The 24,712-nt window shown below is 44.3% G+C and overlaps 1 protein-coding gene across 1 annotated transcript in view; it reads left to right on the top strand.

Annotated features, from left to right (window-relative positions):
• fanci (FA complementation group I) overlaps positions 1-24,712 on the top strand; it is a 93,900-nt gene that overhangs the window by 12,396 nt on the left and 56,792 nt on the right. Inside the window, exons 4-12 of the mRNA XM_078427197.1 lie at positions 3,581-3,711; positions 11,135-11,288; positions 12,743-12,800; positions 15,188-15,229; positions 15,343-15,466; positions 15,901-15,986; positions 16,555-16,691; positions 17,704-17,783; positions 24,156-24,292. Of these exons, the coding sequence (XP_078283323.1) occupies positions 3,581-3,711; positions 11,135-11,288; positions 12,743-12,800; positions 15,188-15,229; positions 15,343-15,466; positions 15,901-15,986; positions 16,555-16,691; positions 17,704-17,783; positions 24,156-24,292 (949 nt within the window). The remainder of the gene's footprint in view (positions 1-3,580; positions 3,712-11,134; positions 11,289-12,742; positions 12,801-15,187; positions 15,230-15,342; positions 15,467-15,900; positions 15,987-16,554; positions 16,692-17,703; positions 17,784-24,155; positions 24,293-24,712) is intronic.

Here is a 24,712-nt window from a genome sequence, read left to right as displayed (position 1 = left end):
CTAGCAGCTGCGGCTCACCTGCAGTCCACCTGTCTGTGTTTTATGTTGTTTTTTGTCTTGATTGTAGTGTTTAGATGTGATGTAGTTTTTTGTGGTTGTGTACTATGTGGGGGGGACTGTAAAATTGTCTCTTCTGAACGGAGACGCGACCTTTTTTTCTGGGCCGTGTCTCCGCTCCTGCTGCGGCCTACCATCGGCCAAACACCTGGAGTTGGCGGCCTCCACCTGGGACCACCTGGGCTCTGGTTCGCAGAGCCCGCGGACCGGACTGACTTACCATCTACGGGAGCGGCTGCGACTCGCCTTCCGAGACGTCGGAAGCTCGCAGGCCCCTGGGTGGGGGCTGACATCGGGAGCTCCGGCAGCGGCAGCGTCTTTGCCCGCCCCGAATTGCGGGGCTTGGGTCGGGCCGCTGCGGACCTTTCACCCTCCGGCGCGGCCTGGAATGTGGCAACTTCAACAGCCTGACCACGGTAGAAGACGGCAGGGGAAGAGAAAGACATTCTGGCCTTCCATCACAGTGAGGAGGTGACTGGAGGAGACTCACTGTGATGGATGTTTCTTTTTTGTTTTGTGTTGGTTGTGATTGTGTGTGAAATTGTTTATTTTTATTGCTCTATTGCTGGACTGTGGGTGACCTTTCATTTCACTGCACATCTTGTATGTGTATGTGACAAATAGACTTGACTTGACCCGAGGTACCTGTTCAACTCTTCTGCCATTTCCTTGTTACCCACAATAATTTCGCCCGTTTCTGCCTTCAAGGGACCCACATTTGTTTTTACTAATCTTTTTCTCTTAACATACAAGCTTTTACTGTCCTTTATATTCTTGGCCAGCTTCGTTTCGTACTTCATCTTTTCAGCCGGTATTGCCCTTTTTGCTATCTTCTGTTGTCCTTTGAAAGTTGCCCAATCCTCTAACTTCTGGCTACTCTTTGTCATTTTATACATCTTTTCTTTTTAGTTTTATTCCATCTCTAACTTCCCTTGTCAGCTATGGTTGCCTCTTACTCCCCTTAGAATCTTTCTTCCTCTTTGGAATGAAATAATCCTGCATCTTCTGGATTATGCCCAGAAATTCCTGCCATTGTTGTCATCATATGTTGACTGTCATATGTTGAAAGACTGGAGCGGCTAGGCTTGTATACACTGGAATTTAGAAAGATGAGAGATCTTATCGAAACGTATACGATTATTAAGGGGTTGGACACGTTAGAGGCAGGAAACATGTTCCCAATGTTGGGGGAGTCCAGAACAAGGTGCCACAGTTTAAGAATAAGGGGTAGGCCATTTAGAACTGAGATGAGGAAAAACGTTTTCAGCCACAGAGTTGTGAATCTGTGGAATTCTCTGCCTCAGAAGGCAGTGGAGGCCAATTCTCTGAATGCATTCAAGAGAGAGCTAGATAGAGCTCTTAAGGATAGCGGAGTCAGGGATATGGGGAGAAGGCAGGAACGGGGTACTGATTGAGAATGATCAGCCATGATCACATTGAATGGCGGTGCTGGCTCGAAGGGCCGAATGGCCTCCTCCTGCACCTAGTGTCTGTCTATTGTTGTTCCACCGTCATTCCTGCTAGGATCCCTTTCCATTCGACCTTGGCCAGCTCCTCTCTGATGCCTTCATAGTCCCCTTTGTTCAACTGTAACACTGACATTCCTTGTTTAACCTTCTCCCTCTCAAATTGCAGATTAAAACTAATCATATTATGGTCACTACCTCCAAGCGGTTCCTTTACTTTGAGCTCCCTTATTAAATCTGGTTCATTGGATAACACTAAATCCAGAATTGCCTTTTCCCTGGTATGCTCCAGTACAAGCTGCTCTAAGAATCCATCTTGGAGGCACTCTACAAACTTCCTTTCTTGGGGTCCAGAACCACCCTGATTTTTCCAGTATTGAAATCCCCCAGAACTACAGTGGCATTACCTTTGTTACACGCCAATTTTAACTCGTGCTACAACTTACACCCTATATCCAGTCTACTGTTTGGGGGTCTGTAGATAACTCCCATTAGTGCCTTTGTACCTTTACATTTCTTCAACTCTATCCACAGTGAGTCTACATTGTCAGTCCCAATGTCACTCATCGCAAGGGACTGAATTCCATTCCTCACCAACAGAGCTATCCCACCTCCTCTGCCACCTGCCTGTCCTTTCTATAGGATCTATAACCTTGAATATTCAGTTCCCAGTCCTGATCCTTCTGCAGCCACGTCTCAGTAATCCCCACAATGTCATACCTACCAATCTCTAACTGAGCCACAAGTTCATCCACTTTACTTCTTATACTCCGCGCATTCATACATAGTACTTTTAATCCTTTGCTCATATCAACTTCCACATCGATTCCTATTACACGGCCATTCTCTCCTATTGCTTCGTGAGCTTTCTGTCTCATTAATTCTGGGCTGTTTTTTAATTATTCCTATACTCCCTTTCCCTTTAACTCCATCCTTGTCTATCCCATTTGAACTCCCCCAACTATTTAGTTTAAAACCACCCGTGTAGCAGTGGGAAATTTGCCTGCCAGAATGTTGGGAGTGGCCAGGGTGCAACTCTTTCTTGATTATGCTGGTTGACACTGCCGAGGCAGTGTGGGGTGTAAATGGAAGGGAGGTTGGTTTGTGTGATGGCCTGGGCTATGTCCACAATTCTCTGCAATTTCTTTTCATAGAGGATGATTTGTCCCCTATCCTCACTGATTGTGGTCTGTTGGTCAGGAAGTTGAGGATCCAGTTGCAGAGATGAGTGCTGACACCAAGTCCCCCGAGTTTGGTGATGAGCTTGAGTGGGATTAATGGTGTTAAAGGCAGAGCTCTCGTCTATGAATAGAAGTCTGACAAAGGTGTCTCTGTTATCATGTGTTCCAGGGATGAGTGTAGGGCCGGGGAGAAAGCATTATCCGTGGACCTATTGTGGCAGTAGGCGAACTGCAGCAGGTGGAGGCTGCTTGATAGACTGGATTTAATGCGTTCCATAACTAGTCTCTCAAAGCAATGGCTTCCAGTGCTGCAACACTATTCTATCATTCCGTGTAATAAAGAAAACTAAATTTGAATCATGGTCTCATTCATTCTGACCACCTGATTCCTAGATCTTAATTAATGAATTAAAAAAATGGTCATAATGCTGAATACCTATTGATGCCATCTAGACCACGCTGCCTCGACAAGGCTACCACCATAATCAAGGACCAGTCTCATCCCAGTCACCTCCCCTTCTCCCCTCTACCATCAGGCAAGATGCACAGAAGTTTGAAAACGCACACCTCCAGATTTACAAACTATTTATTTCCAGCTGTTATCAGGCAATTGAACAGTCCTCTCCTCAGCAAGAGTGCGGTCCTGACCTCCCATCCACCTCATTGGAGATCTTCGAACTATCTTTAATCGGACTTTATCAGACTTCAATGTTATATATTGCACTAAATCCCTTATCCTTTATCTGTGGACGCTCGATTGTATTCATGTATAGTCTTTGACTGGATAGCACGCAAACAAAAGCTTTTTACTGTACCCTGCTACATGTGACAATGATAAACTAAACTAATCTACGACCTTTTGTTTTTCCTTTATAGGTTCCCCATGTTCTAAACATGAAGGAGCTGGTTGTAGGCTTTTTGTTTATAAACACTGCATGCAGCTGGTTGAATCAGGAGACCTTCAATCAGATATAGCAACAGACATGATTGGTTTGCTGATGCTTGAGGTAAGTTATGAAAAGCCATATAGTTTGCAGCTAAGAAATGTTCATATTTGAAATGTATTCAGCAATAATTATTCACTCAATTCACAATAATTGTTTGCTGTCCCACTAAGCCTCTTGTGAGTGAATTTATGCACCTGGTTGAGTCCTTCAATCTGACTCTACATACCACTGGACCCACTCACAAGCTAGGCCATACACTCGACCTAGTGTTATCTTCCGGGTTCCCAATCTGCAATATTGAAATTACTGAGGCTTGTCTATCAGATCATAGCGCTATTACTTTTGATGCATCTCTGCCTTTCTCTCCCGCCAAATCTCATCTCCCTGTTCATTACTCCCGCTACATAAACGCACTGACTGCCAGTAAGTTCTCCGAGGCTCTCATAGCTGCCCCCAACATCTGCACTATTGAGGCTTCTCCCCCCCCATCTCAGCACTGAGGATCTCATCTCTTTATTTAACACCACTTGCTCTTCCATCCTGGATTCTGTTGCTCCTCTTAAAATGAAAAAGCCTAAGCCCAAAGGTCAGCCTTGGCTCAATAACACCACCAGAGCCCTAAGAAGGGAGTGCCGAAAATCAGAACGGAGGTGGAAATCTGATAAGCTTCAAATTTCCTTCGAAATTCTGAGAAACAATAATAATATTCTTCTCAATACCAATCTTCTCAAATACCAGGAAACAGTAAAGTCTGAGAGAGCACAATACATTGGATGTGGATGTGGTGTACCTCGACTTTCAGAAAGCCTTCGACAAGGTCCCACATAGGAGATTAGTGGGCAAAATTAGGGCACATGGTATTGGGGGTAGGGTACTGACATGGATAGAAAATTGGTTGACAGACAGAAAGCAAAGAGTGGGGATAAATGGGTCCCTTTCGGAATGGCAGGCAGTGACCAGTGGGGTACCGCAAGGTTCGGTGCTGGGACCCCAGCTATTTACGATATACATTAATGACTTAGACGAAGGGATTAAAAGTACCATTAGCAAATTTGCAGATGATACTAAGTTGGGGGGTAGTGTGAATTGTGAGGAAGATGCAATAACGCTGCAGGGTGACTTGGACAGGTTGTGTGAGTGGGCGGATACATGGCAGATGCAGTTTAATGTAGGTAAGTGTGAGGTTATTCACTTTGGAAGTAAGAATAGAAAGGCAGATTATTATCTGAATGGTGTCAAGTTAGGAGGAGGGGGAGTTCAACGAGATCTGGGTGTCCTAGTGCATCAGTCAATGAAAGGAAGCATGCAGGTTCAGCAGGCAGTGAAGAAAGCCAATGGAATGTTGGCCTTCGTAACAAGAGGAGTTGAGTATAGGAGCAAAGAGGTCCTTCTACAGTTGTACCGGGCCCTGGTGAGACCGCACCTGGAGTACTGTGTGCAGTTTTGGTCTCCAAATTTGAGGAAGGATATTCTTGCTATGGAGGGCGTGCAGCGTAGGTTCACTAGGTTAATTCCCGGAATGGCGGGACTGTCGTATGTTGAAAGGCTGGAGCGATTGGGCTTGTATACACTGGAATTTAGAAGGATGAGGGGGGATCTTATTGAAACATATAAGATAATTAGGGGATTGGACACATTAGAGGCAGATAACATGTTCCCAATGTTGGGGGAGTCCAGAACAAGGGGCCACAGTTTGAGAATAAGGGGTAGGCCATTTAGAACGGAGATGAGGAAGAACTTTTTCAGTCAGAGGGTGGTGAAGGTGTGGAATTCTCTGCCTCAGAAGGCAGTGGAGGCCAGTTCGTTGGATGCTTTCAAGAGAGAACTGGATAGAGCTCTTAAGGATAGCGGAGTGAGGGGGTATGGGGAGAAGGCAGGAACGGGGTACTGATTGAGAGTGATCAGCCATGATCGCATTGAATGGCGGTGCTGGCTCGAAGGGCTGAATGGCCTACTCCTGCACCTATTGTCTATTGTCTATTGTCTATTGTCATTTCTGACCTTATCTCCAAAAACTCTCAAAATTCCAAGATCCTATTTAGCACTATTACCTCTGTCATATGTCCCGCCCCCAGTACCAGCTTAGTTGGGTCCCCTGCTAAGTGCAAAGAATTCTCTAAATTTTTCACCAGCAAAGTCGAGAACATTAGAATGAATATTTCCCCTCCCACCCGTGACCTAGCTGTCTCACTGGTCTGCTCATCTAAATTGGACTATTTCCAACCCATCACTCTATTCTCCCTTGCAAAGCTTGTCTCCACCATGAAACCTGCAACCTGCCCCCTTGACGCTGTCCCCACTACCCTTCTGAAGGATGTCATTGCAATAGCCGGTCCCAGCATCCTCTCTATCATCAACAGTTCTCTGGCCACTGGCACCGTTCCAACCTGTTTCAAGCACGCGGTGGTCCAGCCCCTCCTGAAAAAACCTAACTTAGACCCCACCTTACCTAGCAACTACAGGCCCATTTCCAAACTGCCATTCCTGTCAAAAGTCCTTGAAAAGTCAATTCTAAATCAATTATTGCCTTACCTACACCAAAATACAATCCTGGAAGGTTTCCAGTCAGGTTTCAGGGCCCACCACAGCACAGAGTCTGCTTTGTTGAAGGTACACAACGACCTGCTTCTCGCCGGCGACTGTGCTATCTTGCTCCTTCTCGACCTCAGCGCAGCGTTTGATACAGTGGATCACACCATCCTTATTGACCGTGTCCGGTACGGGGTTGGCGTTGATGGCACTGCCCTGAGTTGGTTCATTTCCTACCTCAAAAATAGGAGTTTCTCCATAAACATAGGCAATTATTCCTCTTCCCCAGCTGGCCTCTCCTGCGGGATTCCACAAGGCTCCATCCTAGGCCCCATTCTCTTCTCTCTATACATGCTCCCCCTCGGCCAAATCATTCAAAGGTACGGCATTTCTTTCCACTGCTATGCGGATGACACACAACTTTATCTCCCCCTGAAACCCATCAACCGGTCAAATTTAATCAGCCTCATGCACTGCCTTGAGGACATGAAATGTTGGATGGCACAGAACTTCCTTCAACTAAACGAGAGCAAGTCTGAGGTCATCCTATTCGCCCCCCCCCCCCCCCCGACTCCATCAAAACGGTAACAGGCAGCCTTGGAAGCCTATCCCCCCTGGTCAAACCGCACGTCAAAAACCTGGGCGTGATATTTGACTCGGCATTTAAAATTTGACAGGCAAGTCAACGCTGTGGTAAAGGCCTGCTTCTTCCAGCTTCGTACCATAGCGAAAATCAAACCATTCCTCAAATCTGACGACACTGAAAAAATCATTCATGCATTCATTTCCTCCCGCTTTGACTACTGCAACTCTCTATACACTGGGATCAGTCAATCATCCCTGTCTCGCCTAAAATTGGTCCAAAACGCCGCAGCGAGACTCCTGACGCGTACCCGTAAAAGGGAGCACATCACCCCGATCCTGGCCTCTCTCCACTGGCTCCCAGTAAGGTACAGAATCAATTTCAAGCTCCTCCTAATCACATATAAAGCCCTAAACGGGCTTGCCCCCCCTTATATCAAAAATCTTCTATCCCACCACTCTATCTCCAAGTCCCTCAGGTCGGCCGATATGGGGCTACTCACTATCCCGCGGTCTAGGCTTAAGCTCAGGGGTGACCGCGCTTTTGCGGTTGCAGATCCAAGACTGTGGAACAGCATCCCTCTCCCCATCAGAACTGCCCCCTCCATCGACTCCTTTAAGTCCAGGCTCAAAACCTATTTCTACTCCCTAGCGTTTGAGGCCCTCTGAGGGGGCGCTGTGAACTGTTTATGTATTGTGCTGTTATGTTTATGTGCCATTTAGTTGTTCGTTTATTAGTACCTGAACTGATGTACAGCACTTTGGTCAACGTGGGTTGTGTTTAAATGAGCTATACAAATAAAATTGACTTGACTTGACTTGACTCAAACCTGGTCCCACAGCCCAGAAAAATGCAAAACCATTAAGCATGTAAACAGAACCAGCAATGTGGTTAGTGTTTGGTATCCTGATGTATCTGAGGAGAGATGGGCTGGTGTTTACAAGGGTCCAGAGAAGGCTTACGAGAATGATTGTGATGATCGGGTCAACGTATGATGAACGTTTGACTGCTCTGGGCCTGTACTGTACTCGTTGGCGTTTAGGATGGGGTGGGGGGTGGGGATTATATTGAAACTTTTCGAATAATAAAAGGTCTGGGTTGAGTGGACGTGGAGAGGATGTTTCCACGAGTGGGAGAGTCTAGGACCAGAGGGCACAGCTTCAGAATACAAGGACATATCTTTAGAATGGAGGTGAAGAGGGATTTCTTTAGCTCTGTGGAATTCATTGCCACAGATGGCTGTGGAGGCCAAGTATTTGAATATTTTTAAAGAGGAAATTGACAGGCTCTTGATTAGTATGGGTGTCAAAGGTTACGGGAAGAAAGCAGGAGAATGGAGTTGAGGGAAAGATAGATCAGCCATGATTGAATGGCGGTCGATGGGCCAAATGTCCTATTTCCGCTTCTATGTGTTATGAATTTATGAACTTGTGATGTAATTATATCATGAGTAGAAATTCTTCATCTGCAGGTAGGATGTAAAAATTTACACTGTCAAATCGCACATGAAGTTCATTCTTCTTTCACACGATCAGTAATTTGTGCTCAACCAAAGGTTAATGAATTATTTATTTTCTTTATGATAGATAAATTATGGTGCAGATTTTGCTTAAAGAGTATGAAATAAATGGACAAAATAAATTGCTATGCTGGTGGGAGATTTAAAGAGGTGGAGAATGCAAATGAAAAGCTGAAGTTAATTGGTACTTTGGTAATCATGGATAGAAATAGTCAGATTCAAACATCTCAGTAACAAGCTCTATGGCCAAACTTACCCCTACTGCCCAAGATGCCCATCTCAATTAGTCCCATTTGGTTAATTTTGATTTATTTTTCCCAAAGCCTATCCCATCCAGAAGCTTGCTTGAATGGGTTTTAAATTTATTTCAAGGGATTCGCATAAACTTCTGGCTCTTGCCTGGATCCCGTAATGACCATGTTCAAAATATAGTAAGAAGTTGTAGTTCATTGCACAGACCCGACTCCCCACCATTAACTCTGTGTACATTTCACATGCCTTGGAAAAGCAGTCATCATAATCAAAGATGCCCCACCCCGGTCATTCCTCCTCCTATCTGCAACCCATCGGGCAAAGGTACAGAAGCTAGAAAGCACGCACCACCAGACTTAGGAACAGCTTCTTCCCCTCTGTTATCAGGCTTCTGAATACTTCTTCCATGAGCTAGGGTAATACTCTATTCGCAAATAGTTAATGCAGATTAAAAAAAGTAGCATACACCTACTTGTGTAGTTTGGTAATTCTGTAGTTAGTTATAAGTTCTTAAGTTCTAGGAGCAGAATTATCACCTTTCTAAAGGTACATCCTTTTATTCTGAGGCTGTGGCCTCTCGTCACAGACTCTCCTACCAGTGGAAACATCCTCTCCATATCCACTCTATCAAAGGCCATTCACTATTTGGTAAATTTCATTGAGGTTCCCCCTCATCCATCTCAACTCCAGCGAGTACAGGCCCAGTGTCTTCAAATGCTCATCATATGTTATAAATCATAGTCATAAATATGTATAAAATCACCTTGCAGCGTAAATGTCTTCTACCTTCTCAGCAGACAGGAGGTACAATGGGCCATCTCGTGTAGCCTTGTGCCAACAGTTTTAATCATGGAGTCATACAATTCTACCTGGCTTTTTAAGCAGAGTTAAGCTCTTCCAAGTACTTTGAAGAGTACGCTGACATGGCAAATCTCAGTGTGCAAAATTTAAAGAAAATAGAGAACATCTTTACCAATTTAGTAACAAGTTTAAAGCCAAATTTAAAGCCAAAGTGAGCTGGGGAGATTTGAAGCATATAAACGGAGTCTGGGCTAAAGAAAAGGGTTAAGAAAACAACTGGTGTAAAGTTTCACTACAGGAGTTAAGTCGCAGCTGGCAAGTTGCAGCTGGCCTTACAGATAAACAACAGAAAAACTGATATTGTGTAGTTTATTGTGAAAGTCATTTTAACTGGTAGAATAAATTGGTTCACAAGATCATTGCAGGTACTTCTGGTGAAAGAAGGTGATGCAGTGAGAATGTGTTGGTGGGATTATGATTCGTCAGAGGGCTTGTAGATATGATGTCCTTTTGGTGTCTGGTGTAATCTTGCAGCTTAAATTTTGATTAAAATAAATCATTAACAAAACCAGCAGGGTAGGGGAATCAAAAAACACAGAGATACAAATTTGAGGAGCAACTTTTTCACTTAGAGGGTGGTGGGTAAATGGAACAAGTTGCCGGAGGAAACCATATGACATAGGAGCATATTTAGGCCATTCGGTCCATTGAGTGTGCTCCACCATTCGATCACAATTGATCTATTTTTCTCCCACAACCCCGCTCTCCTGCTTTCTCCCTGTAACCTTTGACGCCCTTACTATCAAGTAGTGTAAGAAAATAACTGCAGATGCTGGTACAAATCGAAGGTATTTATTTCACAAAATGCTGGAGTAACTCAGCACCTAAACTATCTAAAGTTGCCTCTGTCCCTTTCTTCCCCTCCCCCTTCCCAGTTCTCCCTCTATCTTCCTGTCTCCACCTATATCCTTCCTTTCTCCCGCCCCCTGACATCAGTCTGAAGAATGGTCTCGACCCGAAACGTCACCCATTCCTTCTCTCCTGAGATGCTGCCTGACCTGCTGAGTTACCGTTACTATCAATCTCCGCTTTAAAAATACCCAATGTCTTGTCCTCCATACCTTCTGTGGCAATGAATTTCACAGATTCACCACCCTTTCGCTAAAGAAATTGCTCCTCATCTCCATTCTAAAGGCATGTCCTTTTACTATGAGGCTGTGCCCTCTGGTCCATGACTCCCATTACTGGAAACATCCTTTCCACATCCACTCTATCTGGGCCTTTCATTATCTGGTAGGTTTCAAGGAGATCACCCCTCATTCTTCTAAACTCCAGCAAGTACAGGCTTCGTGCTGTCAAAGGCACCTTGTGAGTTAACCCATTCATCCCTGGGGTCATTCTTGTAAATCTGCTCTGGACCCTCCAACACCAGCATATCCTTCCTCAGATATGGTGCCCAAAACTGCTCACAATCTTCCAGATGAGGCCTCACCAGAGATGAGGATTTTTTTTAGTCAGAGGATGGTGAATCTGTGGAATTCATTGCCACAGATGGCTGCGGAGGCCAAGTCATTGGGTATTTTTAAGGCGCAGATTCTTGATTAGTATAGGTGTCAAGGGTTATGGGGAGAAAGCACGAGAATGGGGTTGAGATGGAGAGATAGATCAGCCATGATTGAATGGTGGAGTAGATTTGATGGGCCGAATGGCCGAATTTTGCTCCTATTACTTATGAACCTATGAACAAGGAACTGCAGGTGCTGGTTTACCAAAAAAAAATAACCTGGTCTTGGTTTTAGGCTCATCACTTGCCTGGAGCTACTCTGGCTGAACTGGCAAGCCTGTATGTTGATGCCATAAAAGGAGGCAGCATTATGAATGGCAAATCGTTCGATCTCTTCCCTACGATACTTACAGTTCTGGCCTCTCAAGAAACCCTAAGCTATGGTGAAGGTAGGCAAAGTTAGTTAACTGCATGAAGTGAATGAAGCATGTTCCATAATCCTGTGTAAAACGTGTTTGTCATTTGAATCAGCATGGATTTACGAAGGGGAAATCGTGTTTGACTAATCTACTGGAATTTTTTGAGGATGTAACTAGGAAAATTGACAGGGGAGAGCCGGTGGATGTGGTGTACCTCGACTTTCAGAAAGCCTTCGACAAGGTCCCACATAGGAGATTGGTGGGCAAAATTAGACCACATGGTATTGGAGGTAGGGTACTGACATGGATAGAAAGTTGGTTGACAGACAGAAAGCAAAGAGTGGGGATAAATGGGTCCCTTTCAGAATGGCAGGCAGTGACTAGTGGGGTACCGCAAGGCTCGGTGTTGGGACCGCAGCTATTTACAATATACATCAATGACTTGGATAAAGGGATTAAAAGTACCATTAGCAAATTTGCCGATGATACAAAGCTAGGTGGCAGTGTGAACTGTGAGGAAGATGCTATGAGGTTGCAGGGTGACTTGGACAGGTTGTGTTAGTGGGCGGATGCATGGCAGATGCAGTTTAATGTAGATAAGTGTGAGGTTATCCACTTTGGTGGTAAGAATAGGAAGGCAGATTATTATCTGAATGGTGTCGTTAGGAAAAGGGGACGTACAACGTGATCTGGGTGTCTTAGTGCATCAGTCACTGAAAGGAAGCATGCAGGTACAGCAGGCAGTGAAGAAAGCCAATGGAATGTTGGCCTTCATAACAAGAGGAGTTGAGTATAGGAGCAAAGAGGTCCTTCTGCAGTTGTACAGGGCCCTAGCGAGACCGCACCTGGAGTATTGTGTGCAGTTTTGGTCTCCAAATTTGAGGAAGGATATTCTTGCTATTGAGGGCGTGCAGCGTAGGTTTACTAGGTTAATTCCCGGAATGGCGGGACTGTCATATGTTGAAAGACTGGAGCGACTAGGTTTGTATACACTGGAATTTAGAAGGATGAGAGGGGATCTTATCGAAACGTATAAAATTATTAAGGGGTTGGACACGTTAGAGGCAGGAAACATGTTCCCAATGTTGGGGGAGTCCAGAACCAGGGGCCACAGTTTAAGAATAAGGGGTAGGCCATTTAGAACAGAGATGAGGAAAAACATTTTTAGTCAGAGAGTTGTGAATCTGTGGAATTCTCTGCCTCAGAGGGCAGTGGAGGCCAATTCTCTGAATACATTCAAGAGAGAGCTAGATAGAGCTCTTAAGGATAGCGGAGTCAGGGGGTATGGGGAGAAGGCAGGAACGGGGTACTGATTGAGAATGATCAGCCATGATCACATTGAATGGCGGTGCTGGCTCGAAGGGCCGAATGGCCTTCTCCTGCACCTATTTTCTATTGTCTATTGAATGATCTATCTTTAAGAAATTTTAGCTGCTTGTTATGTATAACATAAAATAGTTTTTATTCTGTTTATGTTTTGCCAGGTCAGCTGTGTGGTGAAGAATACAAGAAACAATTGATAAATACTCTCTGTTCCAGTCGGCAAGTAGCAACATGTCTGGCTATACGGAAATACTACATCTAGATGGAATTATTTTAGGAAATTTGATACTTAATTGAGAAGCAATTAGCTACCTAATAATTGAATCTATTGTACTTGAAGTTTTTGATAATTTAAGAATTTAAAAAATCTTAATCTGCTGTGTTTTCAGTGAATCGTAAATCCTAGTATCATTTGCTGTTCTGTTCCAAAACATAGAAACATAGAAACATAGAAAATAGGTGCAGGAGTAGGCCATTCGGCCCTTCGAGCCTGCACCGCCATTCAATATGATCATGGCTGATCATCCAGCTCAGTAACCTGTACCTGCCTTCTCTCCATACCCCCTGATCTCTTTAGCCACAAGGGCCACATCTAACTCCCTCTTAAATATAGCCAATGAACTGGCCTCAACTACCTTCTGTGGCAGAGAATTCCACAGACTCACCACTCTCTGTGTGAAGAAATGTTTTCTCATCTGGGTCCTAAAATACTTCCCCCTTATCCTTAAGCTGTGACCCCTGGTTCTGGACTTCCCCAACATCGGGAACAATCTTCCCGCATCTAGCCTCTCCAACCCCTTAAGAATTTTATATGTTTCAATAAGATCCCCCCTCAGTCTTCTAAATTCCAGCGAGTATAAGCCTGGTCTATCCAGTCTTTCTTCATATGAAAGTACTGCCATCCCAGGGATCAATCTGGTGAACCTTCTCTGTACTCCCTCTAAGGCTAGAATGTCTTTCCTCAGATTAGGAGACCAAAACTGTACACAATACTTCAGGTGCGGTCTCACCAAGGCCCTGTACAACTGCAGCAGAACCTCCCTGCTCCTATACTCAAATCCTCTTGCTATGAATGCTAACATACCATTCGCTTTCTTCACTGCCTGCTGCACCTGCACGCTTGCTTTCAATGACTGGTGCACCATGACACCCAGGTCACGTTGCATCTCCCTTTTTCCTAATTGGCCACCATTCAGGTAATACTCTGCTTTCCTGTTCTTGCCGCCAAAGTGGATAACCTCACATTTATCCACATTATATTGCATCTGCCATGCATTTGCCCACTCGCCTAATCTATCCAAGTCACTCTGCAGCCTCCTAGCATCCTCCTCGCAGCTAACACTGCCACCCAGCTTCGTGTCATCCGCAAACTTAGAGATGTTGCATTCAATTCCCTCGTCCAAATCATTAATATACACTGTAAATAACTGGGGTCCCAGCACTGAGCCTTGCGGTACCCCACTAGTCACTGCCTGCCATTCCGAAAAGGACCCGTTTATTCCTACTCTTTGCTTCCTGTCCGCCAACCAATTCTCTATCCACCTCAACACTGAACCCCCAATACCGTGTGCTTTAAGTTTGTACCCCAATCTCCTATGTGGGACCTTGTCGAAGGCCTTCTGAAAGTCCAGATATAACACATCGACTGGTTCTCCCTTATCCACTCTACTAGTTACATCCTCGAAAAATTCTATAAGATTCGTCAGGCATGATTTGCCTTTCATAAATCCATGCTGACTTTGCCTGATGATTTCACCACTTTCCAAATGTGATGCTATCACATCTTTAATAACTAAAAATGCCATTAATTCCAGGGCAACGTTGCAGGAGCAGGCTTTCTGTATTTTGAATGGTGGGTAATTGGTCTCAAAATGCCCGAGGAGATCTGTCTCTGTTTTATTCAGCATGTGCACAAACAACCTGTAAAATGAGTTACTCTTGACTAATCATTACAGGAGCTCCCTGATTCGTAGTCCAATGGCTGTTTCCTCAATTGGGTTAGTGTCGTGCAAGGACTAACTCAACTGACAGTCTACTGACTGAAGTAGAGTCTTGACCCGAAACGTCACCCATTCCTTTTCTCCAGAGATGCTGCCTGTCACGCTGAGTTACTCCAGCATTTTGTGTCTACCTGAGAGCTTACTGATTCAGCCTAGAAATGGAGTATGAATTTGATGCACACGAATCTCCATCATTCTACTCCTAACTCCAGCAGACATTTTATTGGGATTGTAAGAGCTATAGTCATACAGTATGAAAACAGGCCCATTGGCCCAACTTGCCCACATCGACCAACATGCCCCATCTACGTTCTACTTGCATGTTTGTAGCCCATATCCCTCAAAACCTGTACTATCCATGTACCTGTCTAATTGGTTCTTAAATGTTGGGATAATCCCAGCCTCAACTACCTCCGTCGGCAGCCCGTTTCATGCACCCACCAGCCTTTGCGTGAAAAGGTTACCCCTCAGATTCCTATATAATCTTAATATAAAATTGCTATAATGTATATGCTTCTGTGTTTAAACTGTTTCTTGGAATTCTTCTTGGATAGATGAATGGTGTGACTACATTTTTGAAATGTAAATGTTTTGAATATTTTTCAGCTGGGATCCGAAATGTGTGATTCACCTCGCATCCATGTTCAGGTTAAAATTTGTCTGATTTGAACAGCTTAATCACTTCCTTTTAATAATAATTTCCTCATTAAATGAACACTGTGTGTGTAAATGGCCATTCTTGTTCACTCCCATTCCTGTAGAGATGTACCTGTCAGTACAGAAGAGCTTCAGTTTGTTATAATGAAAGTGCTGAAGATGTTTCCCAAGTTGGATCTGCAGGAGCTACCTCCACTTGTCTACCAGTTACTCCTCCTCTCTGCTAAGGTAAGGTGGTGGTGTTGTGTGGCAATCAAAGATTTGACGACGAACATCAGTCCTTCACGACGATGCTTGGGATTTTAATAAAGACAGGCTAACCATATTTCAATAATAAAATATATATTAGTGTAGTTTATTGTCATGTGTACTGAGGTTCAGTGAAAAGCTTTTGCTGCGTGCTAACCAGTCAGAAAGACAATACATGATTACAGTCGAGCCATTTACAGTGTATAGGTACATGATAACGGAATAACGTTTGGTGCAAGGTAAAGCCAATAAAGTCCGATCAAAGATAGTCCAACGGGCACCAATGAGGTAGATAGAAGTTCAAGACTGCTCTCTAGTTGTGGTGGGATGGTTATATTCAAGTTGTTGCAGTTGGAATAGAAAACTTAAAAGGGTCAGTGCACTTTAGTGATTATTTCTCTTATTCTCAACAGGGCTGTAAGAAAATTCTTATGGAAGGAATCATAAAATTTTTCCATCAGCAGGATCAATTGCAAAAAGAAGAACAGATGGGAACTGAGTGAGTTTTAACTATTTCTCACAACCATTAAAAGGTTGATGTCTACCGTTGTTAATCAAGACCGTGAAGATAGTACGTATTGGCGCAGTGGTAGAGTTGCTACCTTACAGTGCCGGAGACCCGGGTTCGATCCTGACTATGGGTGCAGTGCGTAGTTTGTACGTAACCTGTGTGGGTTTTCCCCGGGTGCTCCGGTTTCCTCCCATACTTCAACGATGTACAGGTTTGTAGGTTAATTGGCTTCGGTAAAATTGTAAATTGTCCCTAGTGTGTGTAGGATAGTGTTAGTGTACGGGATCGCTGGTCATTGCGGACTCAGTGGGCTGAGGGGCCTGTTTCCGCACTATATCTCTAAACTTAACTTTTTAAAAAATCTGAGCATGATGCGCTCCTTACTCAGTGAATGACGTGATGGAGATAAAGTACAGTGCTTGTTACTTTCCCACCACATTCGACACATACCCTCTCTCTGCTTAGTCTTATAACTATTGCAGAAATTCTGGTTTTCCTATTCTCTAAATTGCTACACTGTTCCTTTTAACATGCTGAGTTGTGCTTTGTTTTCAAGGTCCATGGAGTTGGAGGCTGCCTCTGTACCGAAAGATCAGCTTCGTCATGTAGAAGGAACCATCATTCTTCACATTGTGTTTGCTATCAAATTGGACCATGACCTGGGCCGTGAACTCGTCAAATATCTGAAGGTCCGTTAGAGTCTCGTTTCTGCTTTATCGTTATTGCAAAATATCTAAGGGCAACTGTGCAGGACACCATTAAGCTTGTAAAAAAATTGAGATGAAACAACAAAGGCAATGTTGGAATGGGATTCAAAAATCTTCAGATTGCAACTGGGAGAGGAGATTAATACGCAAACTGTTTGCAGTTTGGAGACTCTGGTTGAACTTGAATTTGTGCAGCGAGTTGGTTTAGGGTGGAGAAAGCTGGAAGAGAGGTGGGGGCAGGACACAGCCTAGCAAGTGATAGGTGGATACAAGTGAGGGGGGTTTTGATAGGCAGATGGTTAGACAAAGACCAGAGATAAAAAGGCAAAAAGTGTGAGGTAAGTATGCAAGAGATGCAAACTGTGAAGGAATGTTTGTAGACAGTCCTCCGGCAGCTCGTCCAATATACCCACCATCCTTTGTGTGGAAAAACCCCTCAGATTCATATAAAATCTTTCCCCCTTTCCCTTAAACCTATGTCCTCTGGTTCTTGATTCCCCTACTCTGGGCAAGAGACTCTGTGCATCTACCCGATCTATTCCTCTCATGATTTCATACTCCTCTATAAGTTCACCCCTTATCCTCCTGCGCTCCAAGGAATAGAGTTCCAGCCTGCTCAAACATTCCCTATAGCTCAGACCCACGAGTCATCCTTCTAAATCTTCTCTGCACACTTTCCAACTTAACAACATCTTTCCTAAAACATGGTGCCCAGAACTGAACCCAATACTGTAAATGCGGCCTCACCAACATCTTATATAACTGCAACATGACCTCCCAACTTCTGAACTCCCTATTGTGAGTTACGACGGCCAATGTGCCAAAAGCCTTTTTGACCACTCTTATCTCCCTGTGACGCCACCTTCAAGGAACAAAAATGTTGGAGAAAAGGACGGTTTTCCTAGAAATTCTATTTATGTATTTTAAATTAATTAAACTTGTTCTGACTAATAGAAGCCTTGTTTTATGTTTGTCCTCCGTCTAGGCTGGACAGCAAGGGGACACTAGTTCGGTTCTCTGCTCTTTTAGCATTGCTCTCTTGCTTTCGGTAGCAAGGATACACCGATTTGAGGATCAGGTACGTTTATTTTGAGTAATTAATCGTTTAACCTAAAATCTACTTGAGTTGAGAGCTGATGAAGAATGTTATATTCACATTGAATCATCATAAAGTTAGACATTAGATTAGTGATGTCAAGGATATAGCTCTAAAAATTAATTGCAGCGCACAAGATTTGGGACAATGTGATTGGATTTTCCCAAATCCCGAAAAGTAGCATTCTGGAAATTCTATCCGGATCTTCAGAAATGTGACACATGGCATTCATGGAGTGGAAACTAGGAACTGCAGAAGCTGGTTTACAAACATAAGACACAATGGCCTGGAGTAATTCAGGGTCAGGCAGCTAGAAGAGAGGAGGGGCAGAACAAAATGTGTGGTCTCGACCCAAAACGTCATCCATTCCTTCTCTCCAGAAATGCTGTCTGTCCTGCTGAATTACTCCAGCTTTTTGTGTCTATCTCGGGGCAGGACAAAGCCTGGCAGTTTAAAGGTTTATTCCAGACTCTCTTCCAGCTTTATTGCCCCCGCTTCCTACAGATATTCTAAAGAAGGGTCCTGACCTGAAACGTCACCTGTCCATGTTCTAGAGATGCTTATTGATTTATGCCAGCACTTTGTATCTTTTTTCACGTGGCGTTTGCTGGGTATGTGCAATGTTATCAGTTGGCACGTGCAATTGTATTAAAGGCATGAGCTTCTGAAACAGGGTTGAGAGTGTTTAACTGTAATAGGTACCGACAACAGACCAATGAAATTCCTACTTGCAGCAACTTAACGTGTCTGTAAATGCAATCGGCACTGATAACATCTAATAACTTTCAAAAATGCAATAAATGAATTGGTAATACCAGTTCAAAAAACGTCTTTGGGATAACCAAAGACAGTCCATAGAAGTTCTTCTTTGCTGAGGTCGGTGTTGTGTAGTGTTCAAGAGCCTGATGGTCGTTTGGAAGAAGCTATTTATCCTGGTGCTGGTTTGGTGGGACTGGTCTGCGCAGAGTTTGAAGTGTCTGTCATCATTGGTAGGTCCTTGTCTTGTCTTTTCATCCATAACGAGTGCACCAATACTGGTCTCTACACACTGTAATTTATTCTCTCTCCCTTACCAATATGCTTCTGTATGGACTTTTAGATCTCCCCTGTTTACTGATCTATTCCCTGATACGACTAAGCTTCCTTGTAACTGAGATTTTCCACAAGTATTCCCAGCCCATGCCAAAGTTCCACTATTCACCCAAATCATCTCTAGCCTCTTCCCACCACCATTCTCATTATCTGTTATCTACTCCACAGTCCTTTTTTTGCTGTCGCTGTCTCACCTTCTGCCCAACACTCACACCACAATCTCTGTTCCCTGAGTTGTGGGATCACAATTACGAGGTTATTGTGCGTGATTGCTGGTGCAAGGACAGTTTGAGTTTAGTTTATTGTCACGTGTACCGAGGTACATTGAAAAGCTTTTGTTGCGTGCAAACCAGTCACTGGAAAGACAATACATGATTACAATCGAGCCATCCACAGTGCACAGATACATGATAAAGGGATACACGATTTAGTGCAAGGTAAAGTCCGATCAAACATAGTCCGAGAATCTCAAATGGGGTAGATAGTTGTTCAGGACTGCTCTTTAGTTGATTATTGGGCAGAAGATAGACACAAGAAGCTGGAGTAATTCAGCGGGACAGGCAGCATCTCTGGAGAGAAAGAATGGGTGACGTTTCGGGTCGAGACCCTTCTTCAGACTGTTTATGGATAAGGGAAACGAGAGATATAGACGATGATGCGGAGAGATAAAGAACAATGAATGAAAGATATGCAAAAAAGTAACGATGATAAAGGAAACAGGCCATTGTAAGCTGTTTGTAGGGCGAAAATGAGAAACTAGTGAGCCTTGGGTGGGAGAGGGATAGAGAGAGAGGGAATGCCTGAAATGAGAGAAATCAAAATCATACTACTGGGCTGTAAGCTGCCCAAGCGGAATATGATATGCTGTTCCTCCAATTTGCGTTTAGCCTCACTCTGATATTGGGCCCTGTGTTGTTGGAAACTTGAGTTGGAACTTCTGGGTCTTAATCATTGCTCAGCTGAGCTTGTTCTCCCAGAATTACAAGAGAAACAAATTTTATGTCAATTTGTTACATTTTGAATGGTATGATTCACTACATTCAGAATTAATATTTTGAAAAGGCCAAGATAAGACTGTGCTATTAAGAACTTAAAGGGCACAAGATGGCGCCGGAAGCATGGTGACTCTGTACTGTCTCTATGAAGTCCATTGATCTAACACTACAACTGTTACACTTTTATACTCCTGTCTGATTGTTCTTAAGAATTTCACTGTACACACAAGGAACTGCAAATGTTGGTTTACAAACAAAGACACAAAGTGCTGGAGTAACTTAGCCGGTCAGGCAGCATCTCTGGAGAATATGAATAGGTGATGTTTTGGGTCAAATGTGATAGGAGCAGAATTAGGCCATTTGTCCCATCAACTCTACTCCGCCGTTCAATCATGGCTGATCTATCTCTCCCTCCTAGCCCCATTCTCTTGCCTCCTCCACATAACTCCTGACACCCGTACTAATCAAGAAATCGGGATCTTTCATTAGACTTTTACTATATCGAGGTGCATGTGAAATAAAGTGCCAATAAACCATTGAGCCGTAATATGTTCTAGTCCAATTGGAAGCAGTGAGTGTTGCTTAATAATCCTAGCTATTCAGTCTGTTTATCCAATTTATCAGATGGTTACTGGAGAACAAGAATAGAATGATTCTACACAGGCAAATATCTTAATTTTAATATTCCCCTGCTTTCCTCAAGATTTATTCACAAAATGCTGGAGTAACTCAGCAGGTCAGGCAGCATCTCGGGGGAGAAGGAATGGGTGACGTTTCGGGTCGAGACCCTTCTTCAGACTGATGTCAGGGGGGCGGGACAAAGGAAGGATATAGGTGGAGACAGGAAGATAGAGGGAGATCTGGGAAGGATGAGGGGAAGGGAGGGACAGAGGAGCTATCTGAAGTTGGAGAAGTCGACGTTCATACCACCGGGCTGCAAACTGCCCAGGCGAAATATGAGGTGCTGCTCCTCCAATTTCCGGCGGTCCCAATTCGGACCCAAACCGGACTACCGTCTCCAACAGACCCAATTCGGACCCAACCCGGACTACTGTCTCCAACAGAGTCTACGACTCCTTCCTCAAGATTTTATTTATTTACTTGACTATATTTACTCTGCGCACTGTCGTTCTATATCCAAACTGTACAAAAGGTGACTCTAAATAAAATAGATTAATGAAATAGATAGAATAAATTAGCCACCGTAATACAGCATGAATGTTGTCAAGATAGAAAATCTGGGTTTATCTGCTTTGCCACGCAAATTGGGATTGAGGTAAAGTCGAGTTCATTGTCATAAGCACAAATACGGTGAGGTACAGGTACAATGAAAATTGTGATTGCAGCATCATCACAGGCACATAGACTCAGACAGCATACAAAGGCATAAATTATACATAAATGGCACAAATCATGTAAGCACAGTGAAAAGAAAAGAATGCAAAAAGAAACAGCGCAAAACACAACTAGAAAAAAAGTAAGTTGTGCAAGAGGCATCTGTAGCGCCCCGTTGTCAAAGTAGGATTCGGGTTGTACAGGTTGGTTCTAGGTTGTAGAAAAGTATCTGTGCCTGAACCTGGTGATGTGGGACTTCAGGCTTCTGTACCTCCTGCCTATTAGTAGCAGCGAGAAGAAGGCATTGCCCAGATGGTGGGAATCCTTGATGATAATGCCGCCATCTTGAGGTGGTGTCTCGTGTAGATGCTTTCGTTAGTGGGAGGTCTGTGCCCGTGATCGACCAGGTCAGTGCACCATTTGCAGCAGCCTCTTCCATCCTGTGCATTGGAATTGCCAAATCAGTCCATGATGCGACCAACCAGGACACTTTCTATAGTTTATCTGCAGAGGTTTGTAAAGAGTATTCAGTGCCTGAATCTCTTTCAATTTCTAAGTTAAGATGTGCTGTGCCTTCTTCGTGCTCTATGTGCTGGGCCTAATACGTATCATCTGAGATGTTAACTCCCAGGAATTTAAAGCTGTTCACACTCTCCACTCCCGACCCACCGATGAAAACTGGTGTGTGGTCTCCTGACTTCCCCTTTCTGAGGTCAACGATTTGTTCCTGGGGAAGCGACACAGTGCTGGAGTAACTCGGCGGGTCAGGTAGCATTCATGGAGAACATGGATAGGTGACGGTTCAGATCAGGAATCTTTTTCAGTTTCATGGTCTTGGTGACATTGAGCCATAATTGAATGGCGGAGTAGACTTGATGGACCGAATGGCCTAATTCTGCTCCTATAACTTATGAACATGATATCAGGAACCAACCTGAAGAGAGGCATCAAGGATGCCAAAGCGTCCTACAAGAGGAAGATTGAGGACCACTTTACCAACAATGACCCACGGCGGGTATGGCAAGGCATCCAGCACATCACCAACTACAAGACCAGCAACCGCACGACTGCCGACGGCGACGCCTCGCTGGCAGAGGAACTTAACTGTTTCTTTGCTCGTTTCGAGGTGAAAGCTGCAGTGGCAGACATAACACCCTCTCCAGCACCTGACAGCAACACCTTCGCTGTGCAGGAGTATGATGTTAAGCACGTGCTCAGAGCAGTGAATCCCAGGAAAGCTGCAGGCCCCGATGGTGTGACGGGAAGAGTGCTGAGGGAATGTGCAGACCAATTATCTGAGGTCTTCACAAAAATCTTCAACCTGTCCCTTTTAAAATCCACCATCCCTCCCTGCCTGAAGTCCGCCACAATCATCCCACAGCCGAAAAAGTCTGTCATCAGCGGCCTTAACGACTACCGTCCGGTAGCACTCACACCGGTCATCACAAAGTGCTTCGAGAGGCTGGTCCTGCAGCACATCAAAGCCAGCCTCCCACCCACCTTCGACCCATACCAGTTTGCCTACAGAGCAAATAGGTCTACAGGGGATGCCATCGCCACTGCTCTTCACACTGCACTGACCCACCTTGAACACCAGGGGAGCTATGTGAGGATGCTTTTCCTCGACTTCAGCTCTGCCTTTAACACAGTCATCCCGAGCAGACTGGTCACCAAACTTTCTGACCTTGGATTTTCCCAAACCATCTGCCAATGGATCAAGGACTTCCTGACCAACCGCCCCCAGACCGTCAAAATAGGCCCTCACCTCTCCTCCACCATTACACTGAGCACCGGCTCACCACAAGGCTGTGTGTTGAGCCCCATCCTTTACTCCCTCTACACTCACGACTGCGCCCCCACCCATCCCACCAACACCATCATCAAGTTCGCGGATGACACGACTGTGGTTGGACTCATCTCAGGAGGAGATGAGACAGCCTACAGGGATGAAATCCAAAGGCTGGCAGCATGGTGTTCAGTGAACAATCTTGTCCTGAACTCCTCCAAAACAAAGGAACTTATAATAGACTACAGGAAAACCAGTGCAGAACACGACCCACTCTACATCAATGGGGTCTGTGTGGAAAGGGTACCCGCTTTCAGGTTCCTGGGTACGCACATCGCAGAGGATCTTACCTGGTCTACCAACACCATCACCACAGTGAAGAAGGCACAGCAGAGACTCCACTTCCTGAGGATCCTCAGGAAGACCAACCTGCAGGAGAAGCTCATGATGTCCTTCTATCGCTGCTCCATCGAGAGTGTGCTGGCATACTGTATAACCACATGGTATGCCAGCTGCTCAGAAAAGGACAGGAAGGCCCTTCAGAGGGTCATCACGACGGCCCAGAAGATCATCGGCTGCTCACTGCCCTCCCTGGAGCACCTGTTCAGCCTACGCTGCCTCAGTAGAGCAGGCAAAATAATAAAAGATCCATCCCACCCCGGCCACTGTCTGTTTGTTCTTCTGCCCTCTGGTCGACGTTTCAGGTCGATCAAATCCCGAACAAACAGACTTAAGAACAGTTTTTACCCCAGGGCCATACGAGAACTGAACACTACTTTCTGCACTAGGTCACACTGTTAAAACTTTTGTATTTAATATATTTGTATTTATTTGTTTTGCATTTATTGCATATATGTTTTTACGCACCGTCAGGATTGCTATTTTTTAATTTCGTTGTACTCGTTGCAACGACAATAAATGAATATTATTATTATTATTATTAGGAACTGTCTTGCTTTCAATTGTGCACTTCCACTGTTTATACTTGTTTATCCCAAGATAATTAAAAATATCTACAATCTTCAACATTAGTTATCTGAACTTAATGGAATAAAGCTCTTCTTGCTGACATGGCTAAAATATGCGCAGGATTTGCATTTATGGGAGGTAGATTTTGTTGATGATTTTGTTTATTTTTCTTTTTAGGTGTTTGAATTTCTAAAAACATCGACTATTAAAAGTTTTAAGGATAAACTGTTCCAGCAGAATTCAAAATTTCTCCAGGATTTGATCCCTGCTCAATGCAGTGTATCTGAAATGATTCTGGAGACTGTGTCAAACAGGTTTGTACTTTTACTAAAGCACACTGCAGGTGCTCCCCGCCTTACGATGCTTCGACATACGATATTTCGACTTTGCGATGGTGCAAATGGCAGCGACCCGTAGCGAGCCACAACTCGCTTCCGGCCACGTGATCACACGTATTCAAAGCATTACGACTTACGATATTTTCGGTTTCCGATGGGTTTCTCGGAACGTAACCCCATCGTAAGTTGAGGAGCACCTATGTTGTGAATGGCAAAACTGGAACAATTTGCTGGAAGTACTCAGCAAATCAGTCAGAGTCTGATAGCACAAGACAGGCCCTTCAGCCCAACTTGTCCATTCTGACCAAGATGCTCCATCTAAGCTAGTCCTTTTACCTTGATTTGACCCATATCCCTCTCAACGTTTCCCTTTTCATGTTACTGTCTAAATGTTGT

This window comes from Rhinoraja longicauda, chromosome 33 (assembly GCF_053455715.1).
Source record: "Rhinoraja longicauda isolate Sanriku21f chromosome 33, sRhiLon1.1, whole genome shotgun sequence".
NCBI lineage: Eukaryota > Metazoa > Chordata > Chondrichthyes > Rajiformes > Arhynchobatidae > Rhinoraja > Rhinoraja longicauda.
Note: the sequence above shows the minus strand (reverse complement) of the source record. Positions and strands in the feature narration are given on the sequence as shown.